Genomic DNA, 20,790 nt, shown 5'->3' with positions numbered 1-20,790 from the left:
TCTAGACTTCAAAGACTTTGTCAGTTTCTTCAATATTTCCATCTGCTTGTAATTTTATGTTTTGAGATTTTTCTCTCACTGAATCTTCTGGGCCACTAATTTAGCCTGCAACTATCCTCTTCTTCAATCATCAACTGAAATTTAAAATGAAAAACTCATGTTTCTTATTTATTTTTCTTTCTTTTTTTTTTTTAGACAGTCTTGCTCTGTCGCCCAGGCTGGAGTGCAGTGGCATGATCTCGGATCACTGCAACCTCCGCCTCCCGGGTTCAAGTGATTCTCCTGCCTCAGCCTCCTGAGTAGCTGGGACTACAGGCGCGTGCCACCACGCCCGGCTAATATTTGTACTTTTAGTAGAAACGGGGTTTCACCGTGTTAGCCAGGATGGTCTCGATCTCCTGACCTCGTGATCCGCCCACCTCGGCCTCCCAAAGTGTTGGGATTACAGGCGTGAGCTACTGCACCCAGCCTTGTTTCTTATTTCCGCAAAGTATTTTATGCTGTAATAGAATCTCTTCTATTCTGGCTGGGCACAGTGGCTCACAACTGTAATCCCAGCACTTTGGGAGGCTGAGGCAGGCAGATCACTTGAGGTCAGGCATACGAGACCAGCCTAGCCAACATGGTGAAACCCTGTCTCTACTAAAAATACAAAAATTAGCTGGGCGTGATGGCATGCACCTGTAGTCTCAGCTACTGGGGAGGCTGAGTTGGGAGAATTGCTTGAACCCAGGAGGAGGAGGTTGCAGTGAGCTGAGATGGCACCACTGCACTCCAGGCCTGGGTGACAGAGTGAGACTCAAAAACAAAATGAAAAGGAATCTCTTCCATTTTATTTTATTTTAGTATATAAATTTAAGGGGTACAAGTGCAGTTTTGTTACATGGATATATCTTGTAGTGGGGAAATCTAGGCTTTTAGTGTAACCATCACCCAAATATTCAATTTTACTTTCTTGTTCCTTTTTGGTCCAAGTTATTGAATGCCTTCATAGATTCCTGCTTTTCCTTGGGCGGGTTCCTTTCAGATGGGCCAGTTCCTTTCCTTAGCTCACTCGTGAGTCTATTTATCATTGTGATCCAGACCGAGCTAACTGGATACTTTTGCAATCTCTCAAGTAGTGCAAAGTCTAGGATTGGCTTTCCCTATGGTAGGTGACATGCCAGCTGGCAGGTTGAAAGGGGATCTGGGAAGCTTTATTGTCCTTGCTGTCCTCAATGGCAAAAGCTAGATCTGTACAGCCTCAGGCCTGTGGGACACCATCTTTTCATCCTTGAAATTCTCTCCTTAGGAGATCAGCAGTGCATAGATTTTCTCCAGCCCAGCTCTCCCCAGAAAGGGAGCTCTGGTCATTGCTCTGGGCTTCTTACTGCTGGTCCCACCCCCATCCTGCTTCAGTCATTCCTGTTGGTTGAACAGGAGGCACCAAGCTTCACCTGCCTGATGGCCACAGCTTTAGCTGCACTCAGGAAGGGGAGTTAAGCTGGTGGTTGAAATAGAGGTAGGAAGAAAAACTTGCCATTGTGTCTCATTGGTTTAGGGATGTGGAACCATGGCAACTTCCGTGAAAGGCTGCAGAGAGAAAAAGAGAAATATTTAGAGCAGTAATTTTTTATTGTTGCCTGTGGAGTCTGAATCAACGGGAAGGCAAGTATTATTTATTGAACACTTAAAATAGTATGTCAGGCATGGCGCTAGGAACTTCAGATAAGTTATCTCATACAATCTTCACGACAACACTATAGTTTTTGTTCGTTAAGAGATGTGAAGGAACTTGCTCAGGGTCACCTCGGTAAGCTATTCAATGGACTAGAATGATTCAACTTCCAAATGTCTACAGTTCCCCATTGAGCTGGAGAGAGAGGGCAGCCTCCCTAACGAGCCAGCTCTACAGCTTCAGCTCCCAAAGCTTGCAGAGAACCAGTTGCCATGACAACAGGACAAAATGCAGAGACCCTAGTTGCTGGGAGAAAATGACATGAGCCAAAAGATTAAAAACTTACCCCGGTACTGGAATGTATGAGTTACTTACAAAGAATGCCTGTAATTTTGAGAGCTTAAACCACCAGAGGGAGACAGAGATTGCCACAGGCGGGGGAATCTGTATTCCAAATGTAGCTGCCTCCCAGCGCTCCCGCCTTTTCCCCACACCAAGGACCTCTGCCCAGTCTCCAGGGTTGACCCTCCCTCTTTCAGAGCTCCTCAGACTATCTCCTCCCAACCAGAGCTCAGGACTTGGGACCTGGCCCCTTGAGGGTGACAGAAAGGTGACTTGCATCTGCTGGGGGAAAAAGCAGAGGCATTCAGAAACGAGAGCCCTTCCAGTAAACCAGTTTGCACAATGACCGGGAACTCTGACACCCTAAACCCATGGGAATCTTGAGTAGAGAAATCTTAGACACTGAGGTAAGGGTGGTGCTCAGAAAGTATTTTGGTCGAGATTTTTCCAGACCCTTCGATTCATAGTGGCATAGATGCTGGCAACCTGCTTGCTAGTCACCCAAGCAATTCCAGCCTGGCGTCAGGGAGGAAGATGCCCTCCGTCCTCGTTCATCTGGAAAAAGCAGGGTAACATGTGTTAACTCTTACATATCAAATTCCTCTAGGAATTCTGGGGATTCCTTTTATTTGGCTCAGAGAGGAAACACCTAGAACATTTATACTCTAACCCAGAGAACTGAGGTGGCTTCCTGGGTATTTCTGCTGTGCAGGAAGAAAGAAGCTATTTCATTTCGGCCAGAAACATAAGTGGGGGCTGGATTCAAAAGCAGATTCTCCCCTTAAAACAGCTTCTTTCTTTGCTTCTAGTCATTAAGAGACAAGTCATGAGTCTCTTAAGCAGTAAGCACGTGAACAATTGGTCTGGTTCTAATTAGTGGCCCTTCCAGCAGCACTTTCGGGAGCAGAAGTGTATGCACTGCTGCAGAAAACGAGTTAGAAACTATCATAAAGGAGGAATGTTGCGCTTGCAGGAAAAAAGTTATGAAGAATTACCAGATAGCAGGGGAATGACATGTCTTCACTGCTGCTCCAGAGAACTAGACTAGAACCAAAGGGTGGTCCTGGGCATGAGGCATGAGGAGAACTAGGTAGGGAAGAGGTCTGTGGAGAAGTAGTAGAACCAGATAATGGAAACAAACAAACAAAAATAATCAATGCAGATAGAGTCTGATTCTAGCCAGGGCTTCTAGACAGCTCAAAGCCTAGTGTCAGAGGATGTAATAAACTCAGCACCATTTGGGACAATCACTGGGACCAGGCACTCCCCTCCAGCAGGCAGGACAAAGGATGCCAGGAAGCTTTCCAAAGATCTTTCCTCAAAGGACCGTCACAGCTGGTGGTGGGGTATGTGGAGGGCAGGAGGCAAAAAAGAGAACGCATGGTACCAGCATTCCATCACCAGGACAAGGCCTGGTGAAGGCCTGGCAGGAAGCTAGGTCACTAAATAGAAACTAAGGGGCTAGGTTCAGTGGCTCAAATCTGTGGTTAAAAAAAAAAAAAATTAAAATTTGACTTTAGTCAAATTACATTTAAAGGAGTTTAATTGAGCAAAGAATGACTGGCAATTTGGGCCATCTCCTGAACCAGAGTAGACTCAGAGACGCCAGTGTAGTCACGTGGTGGAAGATTTATGGGCAGAAAAAGGAAAGTGACATACAGAAAATGGAAAAGAAGTGCAAAAACAGCCGGATTGGTTATAGGTCAGCCTTTGCCTTATTAGAACATGGTTGGAACAGTTGACCACATTTGATTGGCCAAAACTGGTTGATTGGCACAAGAGTAGGCTATAGTCTGTTTACAATTCCATTTAGCTTATAGTCCACAATGTACAGAGAAACCTTTAGGTTGAACTTAAAATATGTAAGGAGGTAGCTTTAGGCTAAATTTGATTTAATACTTATAATCCCAGCACGTTAGGAAGTTGAGGCAGGAGGATCTCTTGAGGCCAGGAATTCAAGACCAGCCTGGGCAACACGGGGAGACCCCATCTCTATAAAAAAAATTAGCCAGGGCATGGTGGTGTGTGCCTGTAGTCCCAGCTACTCGGGAGGCTGAGGTGACTGCTTGAGCCCAGGAGCTTGAGGCTGCAGTGAGCTATGATGGTACCATTATACTCCAGCCTGGGTGACAGAGCAAGACCTTGTCTCTAAAAATTGAAGAAAGAAAAAGGAACTAGGGGAGTAGATTCTTGTTTAAAGCCCAGCTGGTGGACTCAGCCAATAAAACAGGAGGATTAGGCAGGAAGGAGAAGCACGAGGCATGCTGTGGCTTGAGCTTCACATGGCCCAGGATGCACGAGGCCTGTGGTGCCCTGCCGTGAGAGCTGTGGCAGAGCATGTGGCATTCTGGAGTCTCTGATCTTCTTCTCACAGTAATGTTTTTCAGTGCTTGAAATAAAATACCCAGGATTATAAAGGAAACCAACAACATTGAAAGACTGTTATCAAAATAGTATTAGAAAACACATTTTTGAGTCCAGGCACGGTGGCTCATGCCTGTAACCCGAGCCCTTTGGGAGGCCGAGGAAGGCAGATCACCTGAGGTCAGGAGTTCAAGACCAGCCTGGCCAATGTGGTGAAACTCCATCTCTACTAAAAGTATGAAAATTAGCCAAGCATGGTGGCGTGTGCCTGTAGCGCTAGCTATTCAGGAGTCTGAGGCAGGAGAATCGCTTGAACCCAGGAGGTGGAGGTTACAATGAGCCAAGATCACACCACTGCCCTTCATCCTGGGCGACAGAGTGAGACTCTGTCTCAAAAAAGAAAAAAGAAAAAATTTTGATTTAGGGACATGTAGCAACAACAGGTATTCCTATGTATTAAAGTATCTAGGGGCTGGTGAGAGGTGTGGCAGAACATGTGGGTCTGGGGAATGGAGAGCAGCATGCAGAGCTGGGGAAGACCAGGAAAGACAGAGGGAGGGACCACAACGTGGAGTCCACTGAAGAGGCAACTTTGGGAGGTGATAATGACTTAAATACCAGGAAAGTTACTACAGAGGTCAGAGGACTTGCTGTCGGGCTGCTGGGAAGAGGGTTTTTCGGTGTGTGAAAGGTTAAGCCTTTAAGACTCAACTCAACCTCCATCCTCCTGGGGCCCAGGAGACACAAGACCCAGGAAATACCATCTGTAGATCCTCACTATAGCCACCCAACTGTCTTCCATGCTTTTTGTTTGGGAGCTGAGTGCTTCAGAAGCAGGATTCTGTGGCATTTCTTGTTTGAATGGTGTCCAGTCAGCTTGACTGCCAGATCAGCTTCCCCCAGTCTCCCCAGCCTGGGACCTGCTGAGCTCCCTTGCAGGCATTTGTCCATTCTAGCCTCCAGGTTCATTCCCTGCTTTGGGGTAAGAGGCCCATAGCCCAGCACTGCTCATTCAGGCTTATTTGGTGCCCAATGATGATGCATGAATTTCCTCCTGCTTCGGAGACCTTCAGGCCCTAGTTGAGTGAACTAGACATCTGCCTTGCTTCTTCCACTTGGATCTCTGTCATGGAAGCCTGCCTGGTGCTTCAGTTCCTCCAGTTCTGTGCCTGGCTTGCCAATTCTGGGCTCAGTAGCTGGGGCCCTGGTAACTGTGGACTTCCTTCCTGATGGCACCTTCTGCTTGTCCACCCTGCTGAACATCCCTTGCCTCTAGTCATCCTGATATATTGATCTGGCAGCCTACTGCTTGACACACATCTGCTATTCTGCTGGCCTACCGTCATTGTCTCTGGTGGGACCTGTCTGCCAGGTGCTGAATATGTTCTGAAAGTAGACCTGGCCATGCATGGTGGCTCATGCCAGTAATCCCAGCACTTTGGGAGGCCAAGGTGGGAGGATCGTTTGAGTCTGGGAGTCCGAGACCAGCCTGGGCAACATAGCCTCTTGAAAAAATAAAATAAGAAAATGAAAATAGAGCCAACAGGGTTTCAAGATGAATTACATGTAGAGTGTGAAAGACATGAGTAAAGAGCCGGGTGCAGTGGCTCACGCCTGTAATCCCAGCACTTTGGGAGGCCGAGGCAGGTGGATCATCTGGGGTCAGGAACTCCAGACCAGTCTGGCCAACATGTTGAAACCCCATCTCTACTAAAAATACAAAAATTAGCCAGGTGCAGTAGCGCGTGCCTATAGTCCCAGCTACTTGGGAAGCTCAGGCAGGAGAACACTTGAACCCGAGAGGCCTTGCACTCTAGCCTGGGTGACAGAGTGAGATTCCATCAAAAAAAAATGAGTAAAGAAAAACTCCGAGGTTTTTGGCCTGAAAAACTGGAAGGAAGGAGTTGCCATCAACCAAGATGGGAAAGGCTGGAGAAAGATTGTCTTGACTAGCTCAGATTACTGTAACAAAATACCTTAGGCTGCATAATTTATAAGCAACAGAAATTTATGTCTTACAGTTCTAGAGGCTGGGAAGTCCAAGATCAAGGCAGCAGTCAGTTCTGTATCTGGTGAGGGCTCATTTGCTCTGCTTCATAGATAAGGGTGCCTTCTCACCCTTATTCCCTATAGCTGCAGGGCTGAGATTGCTGAAAATCAAACACAGAATTTCACCCTGTGTCTGGCTAAATCTCATTGCAAGTTGTACTCCTGGCCTTGCAGAGTGCCCACTATTAAAGTGAGAGCATTGATTGAGAAAGAATGGAGTCTTGTTAGTTGAGGTGGGAATGTATGGCAAGATCCTGGCAAAGCAGGGGGCACTGAGTCCCTAAATTCTGATGAGTCTTTTTGCCAGTGGAAGAGGTCTCTACAACCCTAGTGGTATCAGCCTCTCCTCTCACAGTAGTATCAGCCTTTCCACCCAGTCAGGACTCACAGGTCCAGGAATCAAGGGGTGAAAGTGACAGCATCACTGTTCACTATTACCCCTGGTAACCCATTAGCAAAATCTTTGCTTCCTGGCCCCGTAATCTTATGCTCTGGTGACCTAGAGGTCTTAGTTCCGGAGGGAAGAATGCTTCAACCGGGAAACACAGCAATGATTTCATTGAACTGGAAGAGTATCCCCAGCCACTTTGAACTTCTCATGGCTCTGAATCAACAGGCAAAGAAGGGAGTTCCTGTGATGGCTGGGGTGACTGATGCTGAATACCAGGAGGAAATTGGACAACTACTCCACAGTGAAGATCAGGAAGAGTATATCTGGATTACAGGAGATCCCTTAAGGTTGTCTCTTGGTACCACCTATGATTAGGGTCAATGGAAAACCACAACTCCTCAATTCAGGCAGGACTCTTAATGGCCTAGACTCTTCAAAAATAAAGGTTTGGGTCACCCCACCAGATGAAGAGCTACAACCAGCTGCAAAGGGAATATACAGTGGGTAGTAGAAACAAGGTGGTTACAAATACCAGCTATGGCCATGTGACCAGTTACAAAAACAAGGAATGTAATTGTCCTATTTCCTCCTCATCTTGTTATGAATGTTTGTGTTTCTATTTTTCATCTCTTATTCCCTTACCATATAACATAAATACTGACTTTATATCATAGTATTTATTAATTTTACACCATAGTATTTAAGTTATGGGCTATCAACAGAAGAATAAACATCACTGATGGATTTTACCTCCTCTTTTGGGGAAAGGATTGGTGCGTTTTCAGTTGCATATAGGGTAGTTAGTTGTATCATGTTAGGTGGAACTATGACCTTGTTATTGACTTTTTTTGTTTGTTTTGAGGAGTCTCGCTCTGTCACCCAGGCTGGAGTACAGTGGCATGATCTCGGTTCACTGCAACCTCCACCTCCTGAGTTCAAGCAATTCTCCTGTCTCAGCCTCCTGAGTAGCTAGGCATATGCCAACACACCTGGCTAAGTTTTTGTATTTTTAGTAGAGACGGGGTGTCATCATGTTGGTCAAGCTGGTCTCAAACTCCTGACCTCAAATGATCCACCCTCCCCGGCCACCCAAAGTGCTGGGATTATAGGCATGAGCCACTGTGTCCAGCCTGTTACTGTTTTCATTTGGAAATTAAATATGTTTTACAGCGAGGCATACAGGTGCCAAGTTGACAAGAGGTAGACTTGTGATGGTTAATTTTATGTGTCAACCTTACTAGCCCTCAGGATGCCCAGATATCTGCTTAAACATTATTTCTGGGTATGTCTGTGAGGAGGTTCTGGAAAAGACTAGCATTTCAATCAGTGGACTGACTAAAGTAGATTGTCCTCTCCAATATGGGTAGGCATAATTCAACACTTTGAGGGCCCAAGCAGAAGAAAAAGGTGAAAGAAGGTTGAATTCTGTCTCTCTACTTGAGTGCTTGAGCTGAGACATCAGTCTTTTCCTTATCTTGGAATGTGAGTTATGCAATTAGCACTCCTCCTTCTCAGGCCTTCAGACTCAGACTGGAATTCATGCCATTGGCTTTCCTGGGTCTCTAGCTAGAAGACAGCAGATTGTGGGATTAGTCAACCACCAATATCTTGTGAGTCAATTCCTTATAATAAATCTCATTTTGGGCCAGGCGCGGCGGCTCATGCCTATGAGCCCAGCACTTTGGGAGGCCGAGGCAGGGGGATCACCTGAGGTCAGAAGTTCGAGACCAGCCTGGCCAACATGGTGAAACCTCGTCTCTATTAAAAAAATAAAAAATTAGCCAAGTGTGGTGGCACACACCTGTAATCCCAGCCACTATGGAGGCTGAGGCAGGAGAATCGCTTGAACCCGGGAGGTGGAGGTTGCAGTGAGCCAAGATTGCGCCATTGCACTCCAGCCTGGGCCACAAGAGTGAAACTCTGTCTCAAAAATAAATAAATAAATAAATAAATAAATAAATAAATAAATATAAATAAGTAAATCTCATTTTACATGAACAGTCAGCCCTCTGTATTCATGGGTTCCACATCCATGGATTCAACCAACTACAGATCAAAAACATTTGAAAAAAAGAAAAGAACAGTTGCATCTGTAATGAACATGTACAGAGTTCTTTTTCTTCTTATAATTTCCTAAACAACACAGTATAACAACTACTTACATAGCCTTTACCTTGTGTTAGAGATTATAAGTAATCTAGAGATAATTTAAAGCATACAGGAAGATGTGCATAGGTTCTATGCAAATACTACATCATTTTGTATAAGGGACTTGAGCATCTGTGGATTTTGATATCCGTGAGGGGTCCTGGAAGCAATCCCCCATGTAAACTGAGAGACAACTGTGTGTGTGCGTGTGTGTGTGTGTGTGTATATCCTGTGGGTTCTGTTTCTCTGGAAAACTCGAATACACAGATGATTTTCATAAAAATGAACATTCACACCCATGCAAATACCCTAATTTTGAGTTCATATCATACTTCACATTACACTTATATTTTTCAAGTGTATTTTTGGAAACCACAGCACTACAATACTGTGTTCTGCTGCATCCCAGGAGATTCCTTGGTTGGTCACGTACTTGCCCTTTTATGGATAGTCCCTGGTGGGTTTGATGGTCTAGCAGGGATCAAAATGAGTTGGCTGTCTGACCTTTCTCTGCTTTCTCTCCCCTCATCTCTGCTTCCTAAAGAATCCCACATTGGTTGCTTCAAGGACTTCCAATTGCTGTCAGAACTTTCAGATCTAATTAGATTGAACTTTAATTACTGGGTCAGCAGTGAGCCTGATCTGACTTTTGGAGAGCTAAGGTTGACCCCCACTAAGGGTGCAACTGCCCAAGAAATGCAAACTGGCTCACTCCATTTAGACTTGGAGGTCAAATGCCAGAAATAGTTCAGAAAAGTAGTGGTGGCTGGCTGTTGAAGCCTCTTCCTTAATTTGAGTAGCTCTCTTCCCTACTTTACGGAGCAGTGGAGATGGCAGCCCAAACCAGAGCCAAGTAAGTAACTTACAAGTGAAGGCACATGCACCTTCCTGACGGCTGACACCATGTATTTCCAATTTACCATTACCAAGTGGCTGGAGGTCCTCATCTTTCTTGGCTGTCAACAGTTAGAGACGATTATTTTAAAATATACAATCTAGGGTGGGTGTGGTGGCTCAGTCTATAATCCCAACACTTTGGGAAGCTGAGGCAGGTGGATCACCTCAGATAAGGAGTTCGAGACCAGCCTGGCCAACATGGTGAAACCCTGTCTCTACTAAAGATTAAAAAATTAGCCGGGGTGGCCAGGCACAGTGGCTCATACCTGTAATCCCAGCACTTTGGGAGGCCGAGGCTAGTGGATCACTTGAGGTCAGGAATTTGAGAGCAGCCTGACCAACACGGAGAAACCCCATCTCTATTAAAAATACAAAATTAGCCGGGCATGGTGGTGCATGCCTGTAATCCCAGCTACTTGGGAGGCTAAGGCAGGAGAATCGCTTGAACCTCAGAGGCAGAGGTTGCAGTGAGCCAAGATCGCGCCACTGCACTCCAGCCTGGGAAACAAGAGCAATACTTCATCTCAAAAATAAAATAAAATAAAATAAAATAAAAATTAACCGGGCGTGATGGCACACGTCTGTAATCCCAGTGACTTGGAGGCTGAGGCAGGAGAATTGCTTGAACCCAAGAGGCAGAGGCAGCAGTGAGCTGAGACTGTGCCACTGTACTCCAGCCCGGAGGACAGAATGAGACTCTATTTCAAAAAACAAAAAAAATAAAACGTACAATTTAAACAAGGTGTCTCAGATATCTACTTTGCAGCACTACATTGATATGCATTTGGCGAGTTTCCTTTAACATCAGTATACTTCTCCTGCATCACTGACCTCCTCAGGCCAAAATTTGGTACACCTGATGCTAGACCAGCGTTCTTTTTTTCGTGTGTGTGTGTGTGTGTGTGTGTGTGTGTGTGTGTTTTGAGACGGCTCTGTCACCCTGGCTGGAGCACAGTGGCAGGATCTCAGCTCACTGCAGCCTCTGTCTACTGGATTCAAGCGATTCTCATGCCTCGGCCTCCCGACTAGCTGGGACTACAAGTGTGTGCCACGCCCTGCTAATTTTTGTATTTTTAGTAGAGACTGGGTTTCACCACATTGGCCAGGCTGGTCTTGAACTCCTGACTTCAAATGATCTGCCCACTTCAGCCTCCCAAAGTGTTGGGATTACAGGTGTGAGCCACTGCGCCCGGCCACTAGACCAGCTTTGTTTCTGCTAAAAGTAGATCTGAGCTTATCATACCTGTTTTTTCCCCTAAAGACAAACAGCCTGAAAACCATCCATTTAAGAATGCTGAGGCTCTCGGCATAGGATTGAGTACTACTAGGGACAGCCCCATAAGCTAGTTGATACCTGAACAGGGCTGCTTATGAAAGTCACAGAAAATTTTCATCTTTTTTTCTGCAACATCAAAGTTCCTCCAAGGAAAATATCAGTCTGGCCATCCAAGTACAAAAATAGCAACCCACTAAGTTTACTCCTTACCCAAGGCTGCAAACTTCAACACAGTCTACAATTCTTCAATTACTAGAACTATAAATAGCAAGCTACTAACAATGGAAAAAAGGAAAACAATAACAAAACATCTAATACCCCCCTTTGTTATTCAAATTCTTTTCCACATGTTGGTTTCCAAAGGTTTCTTCCTTTGCTGATGACTCATTTTAAGCTTGCCAGGAGTACAGTGCAAAAGCAGTAGTGAGCAAAGATTTATGAATATAAGAAAGAACCAGCCGGGCGCGGTGGCTCACGCCTGTCATCCTAGCACTTTGGGAGTCCGAGGCGGGTGGATCACGAGGTCAAGAGATAGAGACCATCCTGGCCAACATGGTGAAACCCTGTCTCTATGAAAAATACAAAAAAATTAGCTGGGGGTAGTGGTGCACACCTGTGGTCCCAGCGACTCGGGAGGCTGAGGCAGGAGAATCACTTGAACCTGGAGGTGCAGGCTGCAGTGAGCCGAGATCACGTCACTGCACTCCAGCCTGGTGACAGAGAATTCGGCAGGTTCACCTTGGGCTCAATGACCCCACTTCTGTAAATGTGTCCTCACCTCAAAGCGGGGGTGAAAAGACCACTCACTGAAACACAGGAAGGCAAATCCTAGAATGTATTAATATATAAATAACTAAAGGAAAAATCTCATTCCTATTCATTCCCATTTTTATGACTTAACATGTCTGCAACACATTCATGTGGTAGTAAATGTTTGTTATTCTCTAGTCACAATGAACCTGGAAAGTGTTGACTGACGGGTTAGGGTCAGAGAGAGGAGAATGGTTCAAACAGCTTCTAAGGATTGGTTTCTAAGAATCAGGATGGGAATAGGTGCACAGTGAACTTTCAGCCTTTACAACCAACCACCTGCTGCACTTGGACATCTCAAAAGCACATCCAGTGCACATTGTCTAAAACCCACCCTACTAACTTCCTTCTCCATTCCGGCTTCTAGGATCCTCCTAACTCGCTAAATGGTATTAGTTGTGAAAGCCAAAAATCTAGGTTGCCATCCTTGACTCATCCGTTCCCCTACTCTCCCTGTCTCAAACCATAACTCACTCCGGTTCATCCACTTGATCCCTCTAGAAGTAGCCACTGTCATTAAGATAACTCCTGAGCTGGGCACAGTGGCTCATGCCTGTAATCCCAGCACTTTGGGAGGCTGACGCGGGCGGATTGCTTGAGGTCAGGAGTTCAAGACCGACCTGGCCAACATGATGAAACCCTGACTACTAAAAATACAAAAATTAGCCAAGCATGGTCATGCAAACTAATCCCAGCTACTTGGGAGGCTGAGGCACAAGAATCGCTTGAACCTGGGAGGCAGAGTTTGCAGTGAGCTGAGATGGCACCACTGCACTCCATCCTGGGCGACAGAGCAAGACTCTGTAAAAGATTACTCCTGCCCAGACCTCCTAATTTCTTCCGATCAATTTTCCCTTAAAATTTACAAATATTGGCCAGGCGTGGTGGCTCACACCTGTAATCCCAGCACTTTGGGAGGCTGAGGCAAGTGGACCACCTGAGGTTGGGAGTTCAAGACCAGCCTGGTCAACATGGTGAAACCCCATCTCTACTAAAAATACAAAAATTAGCCGGGCATGGTGGTGTGTGCCCATAATCCCAACTACTAGGGGGGCTGAAGCAGGAGGATCAGTTGAACCTGGGAGGCGGAGATTGCAGTGAGCAGAGATCGTGCCACTGCACTCCAGCCTGGGCAACAGAGCAAGACTCTGTTTCAAAAAAAAAAAAAAGAAATTTACAAATATTATGACATAGTTCACAAACGCCAAAGCAAAATAATATATAAATATGTACACCATAAAGCATGTTAACAAAATGAATATTCACACACTGACTAGCCAAGTTATGAAAACATTGCCATCATCTTTTAAAAATGTAAATATAACTAAATCACTCTCTGCATAAAATGCAAATAATTCGGCCACACTGGTCTTTTTGATTTCCAGGTTCTGGATGCCTCTTATCTCAGGATCTTTGCTGTCACTTCCGTTTAGAATGTGCTCTCCCACCTTCATTCTCCACCCATTAACCTCTCTTATGAAATCCTCCTGAGCAGTCAGGATTTCCTTCACAAGCACTTACCACATCTGGAATGACACAGCTCTGACTGACTGTTAAAGACCGGAAGCTCCATGTGAGCACAGACCGCATCTTTTCTGCACATCATTGCATATCTTGCACCCAGCGTAACGCCCTGGCACCAGTACCTGTTTGCTAGATGATAAGAGGAGGAATTTCCTGGGTTGCGGATAGGGGCCAGGGGAAAAAAAAAAAAAAATCTCTTACAATTTCATAGATAGTACAGCCATTCCTTATGAAAATTATCATTTTTCCCCATTAGTAAATCCTACCTTTAATAAATTCTGGCCTATGGGGCCACATATTTCAAAGGAGTGCCTAATTTAATTGCTTTGGCCTTGATATGCTCCAAGAACACAGCAATCTTCTACTAGTGGGTCTCTCCACATTAATTTCCATTCATTTCGCTATGGCCCATGTGCAACAGCCCTTAGGACTAGTTTGTTTGTTTATTTATTTATTTATTTATTTGAGACTGAGTTTTGCTCGTCGCCCAGGCTGGAGTGCAATGGCACAATCTCCACTCTCTGCAATCTCTGCCTCCTGGGTTCAAGTGATTCTCCTGCCTCAGCCTCCTCAGTAGCTGGGACTACAGGTGCCCACCACCACGCCCAGCTAATTTTTTGTATTTTTAGTAGAGACAGGGTTTCTCCATCTTGGTCAGGCTGGTCTTGAACTCCTGACCTCAGGTGATCCACCCACCTCAGTCTCCCAAAGTGCTGGGATTACAGGCGTGAGCCACTGTGCCCAGCCACGGACTAGTATTTTTAAAGTTCGCATCCTGACTTTGACCTTGCTCAACCAAGAATTTATTCTTGGAACCAAAAATTAAGTACATAGCTCAACAAAATTAACTGGTAACAACTTTTAAGTATATATACACTGTGAAATAAATGTTTTGTAATAGTACATGTGAATGTAAAATACTAAATTCACAAATACCCTTTGTCATGAATCAGCTATGTGCCAAGACAAATTCCTTAATCGTGTGTATTTACATCATCTTAAATAAGTATCTTAAGAAAAATATGAAGTGTTTATCATACATTATTTAACTGGAAATAAATTGTTATTCTAAAAAGTCAGGAAAAACTATTCTTTATGTATGAAATGAAGTTACTTCTACTTATTTTAGAGGCTATATACATAGAGAGGCCATACTTGTAACATCCATGGAATTGACTGGCATTTAAATTCAGGTTCTGCAGTTTACAATAGTAACTCCTGGAAAAGTCTCATTTAGCTTCCTCACCTATGAAAAAAGCAGCATTGCCTACCAAACAGGATTACCTGAAGATTAAATAAAATAACATAGGTGGAAGCACCTGTCATCAGTTATACTCAAAAAGTTTTTTTAAAAAGTGGACATGGGATAGCATGGTAGCATATATAGGTTACAAAATCCTAAGAAGATAGTAAGTTACAAAGAAAATAAAGCCTGGCATGGTGGCTCACACCTCTAATCCCAGCACTTTGGAAGGCTGAGGCAGGCGGATTGCTTGAGCTCAGGAGTTTGAGACCAGCCTTGGCAACATGGCAAAACCTTGTCTCTACAAAAAACACAAAGATTAGCCAAGTGTGGTGGCATGTGCCTGTGGTCCCAGCTACTTGGGAGCTGAGGTGGGAGGATCACTTGAGCCCGGCAGGTCGAGGGTGCAGTGTGCCGTGATTGCACTACTGCACTCCAGCCTGGGTGACAGAGCAAGACCCTGCCTTAAAGCAACAAAATAAGCACCCAACCCCCAGAGTGTTTGTTTATATTAAAGCAAATGGTCATAAAATATTGGACTAAACTTAAAATAAGTCTGCACCTTCATTAGCAATTAAATATTTGCTTTCCAAGGGGAAGGATATTGGCATGTTGACAAGGCCTCATGCTGACTGGCTATAAAATGCATCACTGACTCATACACGTAAACTACCTTAGTATTAATGACTTCTAAAAAACTTCTGAGGGTTTTGCTCACTTGTGTTTTCTGCAGTGAAGCATAGAAAATCCTCCTCTCCTTGCTCCTTTTTCCTTTTCGTAGCTCTGGGCTATTTTGTCCACTCGCACTAGTTATTGCACAGCAGGGCAGCCAGGTCAGAGCTCTGGGCTGTGTGCTACAGCTTCTGCAGTGATGACTTCAATCTCCTGACCTAACTTGACAAGACTGCAACTCTTCCCTGCACTCTGCAGGGGAAGGTGTGTGCTGCAATGAATTCCAAACATTGCTCATTTTCTGAATGGTGCCTTGGTTGAATGGATCTGGCCTCTTTTCTTCCTCATGCGAGAGATGTTTCCTTTCAGGTAAAATGGAGAAAGGATGTGAAGAAAACTCTTGTAAGCCATCTCTGTAGACCTTCGCACAAGTACTTTGTCCATTTTTCAGTATATTTTCTTGACAATTAGATACCAGGATGAGACTTAATTTAACATTTATAAATATTTAAGAAAAAAGGAATCAATTTGGAAAACTTTTATCAATCAACAAGTTATCAAAACAAGGGTTTTCTTTTTGACAGTGAATGTACAATATTATATGGTTTGCCATTATTTCCTCATTTGGAAGAAAGGTAAAATGAGAAATACAGTATATAAGTCATTGTAAGTTCAGCAGATTTTTAAAACACTTGAGACACGAGTTAGAAAAAATGCAATTGAATAAACCAATTGTAAAAGCCATTTCAAAACAACAACAAATTTAAATATGAACCACCTATTAGATGATACTAAGTAATTATTGTTTTTGTTAGGAGTAATATAAAATTGTGGATTTTTTTAAAGGTCTTATTTAAGTATTATAAGTGAAATACTTTGTGTGATTTGCTTTAAAATATTCCGGATTTTAAAAATTGTGTGTTGGATGCATGCAGTGGCTCACGCTTGGAATCCCAGCACTTTGGGAGACAGACAGGATTGCTTGAGGCCAGAAGTTCCAGACTAGCCTGGGAAACATGGCGAAACCCCATCTCTTATTTAAAAAAAAAAAAAAAAAAAGAAAAATTGTTTGTCTGTCAAAGGAGGAGGGGTGTGGTGGTGGTGACGGCATGGATAGACAATAAATATGATAATAGATCGCAGTATTCTAACACTGCTGTTGATATATATATATATATATGAAATAAACAAAATAATGGGATTTATATATGTGGCACCCAGTACAATGTACAATTTTCTTTTTTAAAAAAAGTATTTAAGTTATGCATTGCTAAGCACATCTGTAACTGATGAGAGTGACTCTAGTATCTAAACTGTTGGAGGAGGGCTATAAGGGTAACAGGTAGGGAAGGCATCTAGAAGGAATATGTTGGTATCACAGATTTCCTAAGACTCAGGGAAGGCCATAGAGCTAGGGTACTAGTCTATGCTAGAACTAATGGATTATGCAACAGAAGAAAGACAACTTTTGAATGAAAAGCTCTCTTTGTGCCAGACTTGAGGTCACCACACATCCTGCTCACACTCTGCGATGTCTGTAGGGTAGGACACCACCAGAAACTGCTGATGGAATTACATCTTCAAGATTCACAATGTTTAGATCCAGTATATCTAATCCATAAAAATAAAGCATTCTTTATCCTGAATGCAGTTCTATGCATTCAAGAACAATAATCTAGACATTTTTCATGTAGGATTTAAATAGGAGTACAAGTGAATTAAACCATTCAGATAAAAACGCAACTAAAGATGCATTAGCTGCTTTGAGTCAATATATTGTATGGTCAACCTGATACTCCATTCACATAAAAAAGGCATTCTATTTCTTTATTTTTTTTTTATTTGACAAGCAGCAGTATCATGTTTGTCATTTTAATGTAGATACAATTATTAGGTTATCTGTCATATTACAATATTTAAGTTTTTAAATTTTATGTCCTTTAAGATACATTAAAAAAAAAAAAAAAAAAAAGACACATCAACTGCAAACGTGAAGGGGAGAAAAAGCATGGTACCCAACCGAATGTCCACATTTCAGCAATACTTCACTCATTCTTTTAATAAAGTTTTAAGAAATGTCATAATGACATGAGCTTGAAATATCTCTAGGCATTTTCTTTGACGCTCATGACGTGGCACTGGTGATGTTGTAAACAGCAGAAAACAGGGGCTGCCAAATGACCAAATTATGGAGGCACAGGCCTGCTTTTTCCCACAGGAATACACCAAATGGTGATGGCAATGATCTTCTCACACCACGCTGGAGGAGAGCGACATCACGCGACGTAGCTGTATTCATCTGCCGATGCCTGGCTGCGTTCGATGTACTGTTTGTCTATCAGAACTTCAATACACTTCTTAATCATGCTGATACTGGGATTAAACCTAGCTCTTGACTGACTAATCACCTGTGGAAGAGAGATGTCGAAGTCAAAGTACTGCCAGTTCTTCAGCTATAAGTAATTACTTTTAACCAATCAGTTTAAAGTGCCTCAAAGGTACTGAGGTTTCAACAAATGGGCCAAATTAAGTATGAAAATAGGAACTAAATTGTGGAAAATGGATACAGCAAAATCTAATAATGATACATAATTAAGTGAAACAATAAACTAATCTAAGTACTCACACACAACCCCAAGCTTCTATTTAACTTTAACTCAACTCTCAGTTCTTAGTTCAAACACCACTTTCTCAAGAGAGTTTCCCCCAGCAGACCCCAGGCCAGGATATTTAAATACATTCCTACAGTACTGCATACCTTTCCTTTAGTGCATGTTAATACAATTTTATAGTTATTTGCATATTACTTCAATAGTGTATTTCTTCCCCCATTAAACTGTGAACTCCAAAACAGCCTGCCACATCTTCAGCTGCTCTGTACTACATCCCAGGCACCAGCCCAGCTGTCTATCACATGGTAGGCTCAAGTAGTTATGGAATGAATGATGGGTCAACTTCCTTCAATAACTGGACAGAAGACTCAGTGAATCGGTAAGTTTTAGACCTCTAAAATAAAGCCAAAGCAAATATGAATTTATTATCATTTGAGATAGCATCTCACTGTGTCACGCAGGCTCAATCCCTGGGCTCAAGCAATCCTCCCACCTCAGCCTCCCACGTAGTTGGTACTACAGGTGTGCCACCACACCTGGCTATTTATTTATTTATTTATTTATTTATTTATTTATTTTTTAGGTGAGATGGGGTCTCCCTGTGTTGCCCGGGCTGGTCTGAAACTCCTGAACTCAGGTGATCTTCCTGTCTTGGCCTAACAAGGCATTCAGATTACAGGTGTCCACTGAGAATGGTGGCTCATGCCTGTAACCCCAGCACTTTTGGAGGCCGAGGCAGGTGGATCACCTGAGGTCAGGAGTTCGAGACCAGCCTGGCCAACATGGTGAAACTCTATCTCCATGAAAATACAAAAATTAGCCAGGTATGGTGGTGCACGCCTGTATGCCCAGCTACTCGGGAGGCTGAGGCAGGAGAATCACTTGAACCTGGTAGACAGAGGTTGCAGTGAGCAAGATCACGCCACGGTATTCCAGCCTGGGCGACAGAGCAAGACTCTGTCTCAACAACAACAACAACAACAACAACAACAAGGATTACAGGCATGAGCCACTGTGCCCAGCCTGCAAATCCGAATTTAATACTGAAATTATAAGTGAGTACAATTCTGATTAAGTATAAAACATTTCTTTATGCTATCTGAGGATCAGGTTATTTCTATATTCTCTTTAAGAAGAAAGAGATTGAATCTGTACAATGACAATGCCCTCTATCCTAAGAAGCCCTGAGGACTGCCCTCTTTTTACCTCTTGAATAAGGGCATTGTGCCGAAGCACTTTTCGTGCTTTCATGATACGAACTATAGCAGCTTGGAGATACATTTTCCGGTCCTCATCGACTGCACTTCTAGTCTGCTCCATTTCCTGTTTTACAGAAGAAAAGAAAAAAGACCCAACAAGACATTAAGTCACTGAACTTGTTTTAAATTCATTTTATCAGTGAGTGCAAATACTTTTTTTTTATTTTGAGACAGGGTTTCACTCTGTCGTCCTGGCTGGAGTTCAGTGACTCAATCTCAGCTCACTGCAACCTCCATCTCCTGGGTTCATGTGATTCTCATGCCTCAGACTCCTGAGCAGCTGGGATTACAGGCATGCACCACAATACTGAGCAAATTATACAGCTATGTTGTGCTAATATCACATAACCACTGCTAAAACATCTACTGTACAATTTCTAGGGTTAAAGTTGAAAGGTTATTAGAAAAAAAATTTACATTATTATAAACTGTACTGTTAAGGTAAACAGGTAATAAAGGAGGACACAGCAATAATTTGCAAGATCATTTCTTATCAGTGATTACAGAATCTGTATCACGATGCTTTTAGATGGAGTTGTGTCAACTGCGGTAATTAGCTCCAAATGCATACTGGATCAGGCTTCAAAGAGAACAGCTGTGAAGTGCCATTTTATGTGGCTCAAGCAGAGAAGCCAGGAGAGGGGGCCTATCTCCACGGAGCTCAAGAAACACAGGAGAAGCAAGGCATAGAAGCAGGCCATGCCACACTAATAGGATCTCCTCATAGCTTTTCAAAGACAAAATACTATCTATATATTTATGTATTAGCCTGGAGGAAAATGGAATCTTGACCATTTTAGGTTTCAAAGTGAATCGCAATTAATATTTGTCTCCCCCATGGGGAATTACGTTTTTGGAGAGGGTCTAATGTCTTATATTATCTTCACATCCTGCACCAGCCCAAGGACTGCACACGGAAGGCAATCAGGAAGCATGAGTGATAGTAACAGTCTATCCTAGACCAAAGCAACAATCACTGCTAAGTTAAAAGAATGAAGAGCAGAAGTCCCCTCCTCACACTGGCCTGTTAGGACCTCACTCCACACCCACTAGATCACAATCTGCATTTGAACAAGATGCCCAGGTGGCTCATTTGCATATAAAAGTTTAAGAAGCATTCTCTACTGACAAGTTTTCTTTGAAACAAATGAGCTGTAGGCCACGCTCGGTGGCTCACACCTGTAATCCCAGCACGTTGGGAGGCGGGCAGATCATGAGGTCAGGAGATGGAGACCATCCTGGCTAACACGGTGAAACCCTGTCTCTGCTAAAAATACAAAAAGAAAATTAGCCGGGCGTGGTGACAGGCGCCTGTAGTCCCAGCTACTCAGGAGCCTGAGGCAAGAGAATGGCGTGAACCTGGGAGGCGGAGCTTGCAGTGAGCCGAGATCACACCACTGCACTCCAGCCTGGGTGAGAGAGTGAGACTCCGTCTCAGGAAAAAAAAAAAAAAAGCTGTAGAACTTTCCCTTATTTTACAAATGAAAAATATGAAATTTTATTACTTCTCAATGTGGGAATTTTCGGAGAGAATGTCAAGTTACAC

General features: G+C 43.5%; 1 protein-coding gene across 6 annotated transcripts in view; it reads right to left on the bottom strand.

Annotated features, from left to right (window-relative positions):
* Window positions 1-15,896: 15,896 nt before the first annotated feature.
* The window catches only part of CUL2 (cullin 2), an 87,301-nt gene continuing 82,407 nt past the window's right edge, over window positions 15,897-20,790 (bottom strand). For all 6 annotated transcript variants that reach the window (XM_021943169.2, XM_021943170.2, XM_021943171.2 and 3 more), the window contains 2 exons: window positions 19,192-19,308; window positions 15,897-17,781 (listed from right to left, as the gene is read on the bottom strand). In XM_021943169.2, the coding sequence (XP_021798861.1) occupies window positions 17,650-17,781; window positions 19,192-19,308 (249 nt within the window). In that variant the 3' untranslated portion in view covers window positions 15,897-17,649. The remainder of the gene's footprint in view (window positions 17,782-19,191; window positions 19,309-20,790) is intronic.

Source organism: Papio anubis, unplaced genomic scaffold (genome assembly GCF_008728515.1).
Source record: "Papio anubis isolate 15944 unplaced genomic scaffold, Panubis1.0 scaffold8, whole genome shotgun sequence".
In the NCBI taxonomy this organism is placed as follows: Eukaryota; Metazoa; Chordata; class Mammalia; order Primates; family Cercopithecidae; genus Papio; species Papio anubis.
The sequence above is the reverse complement of the archived record's forward strand: the minus strand, read 5'-3'. Positions and strand labels throughout refer to the sequence as shown.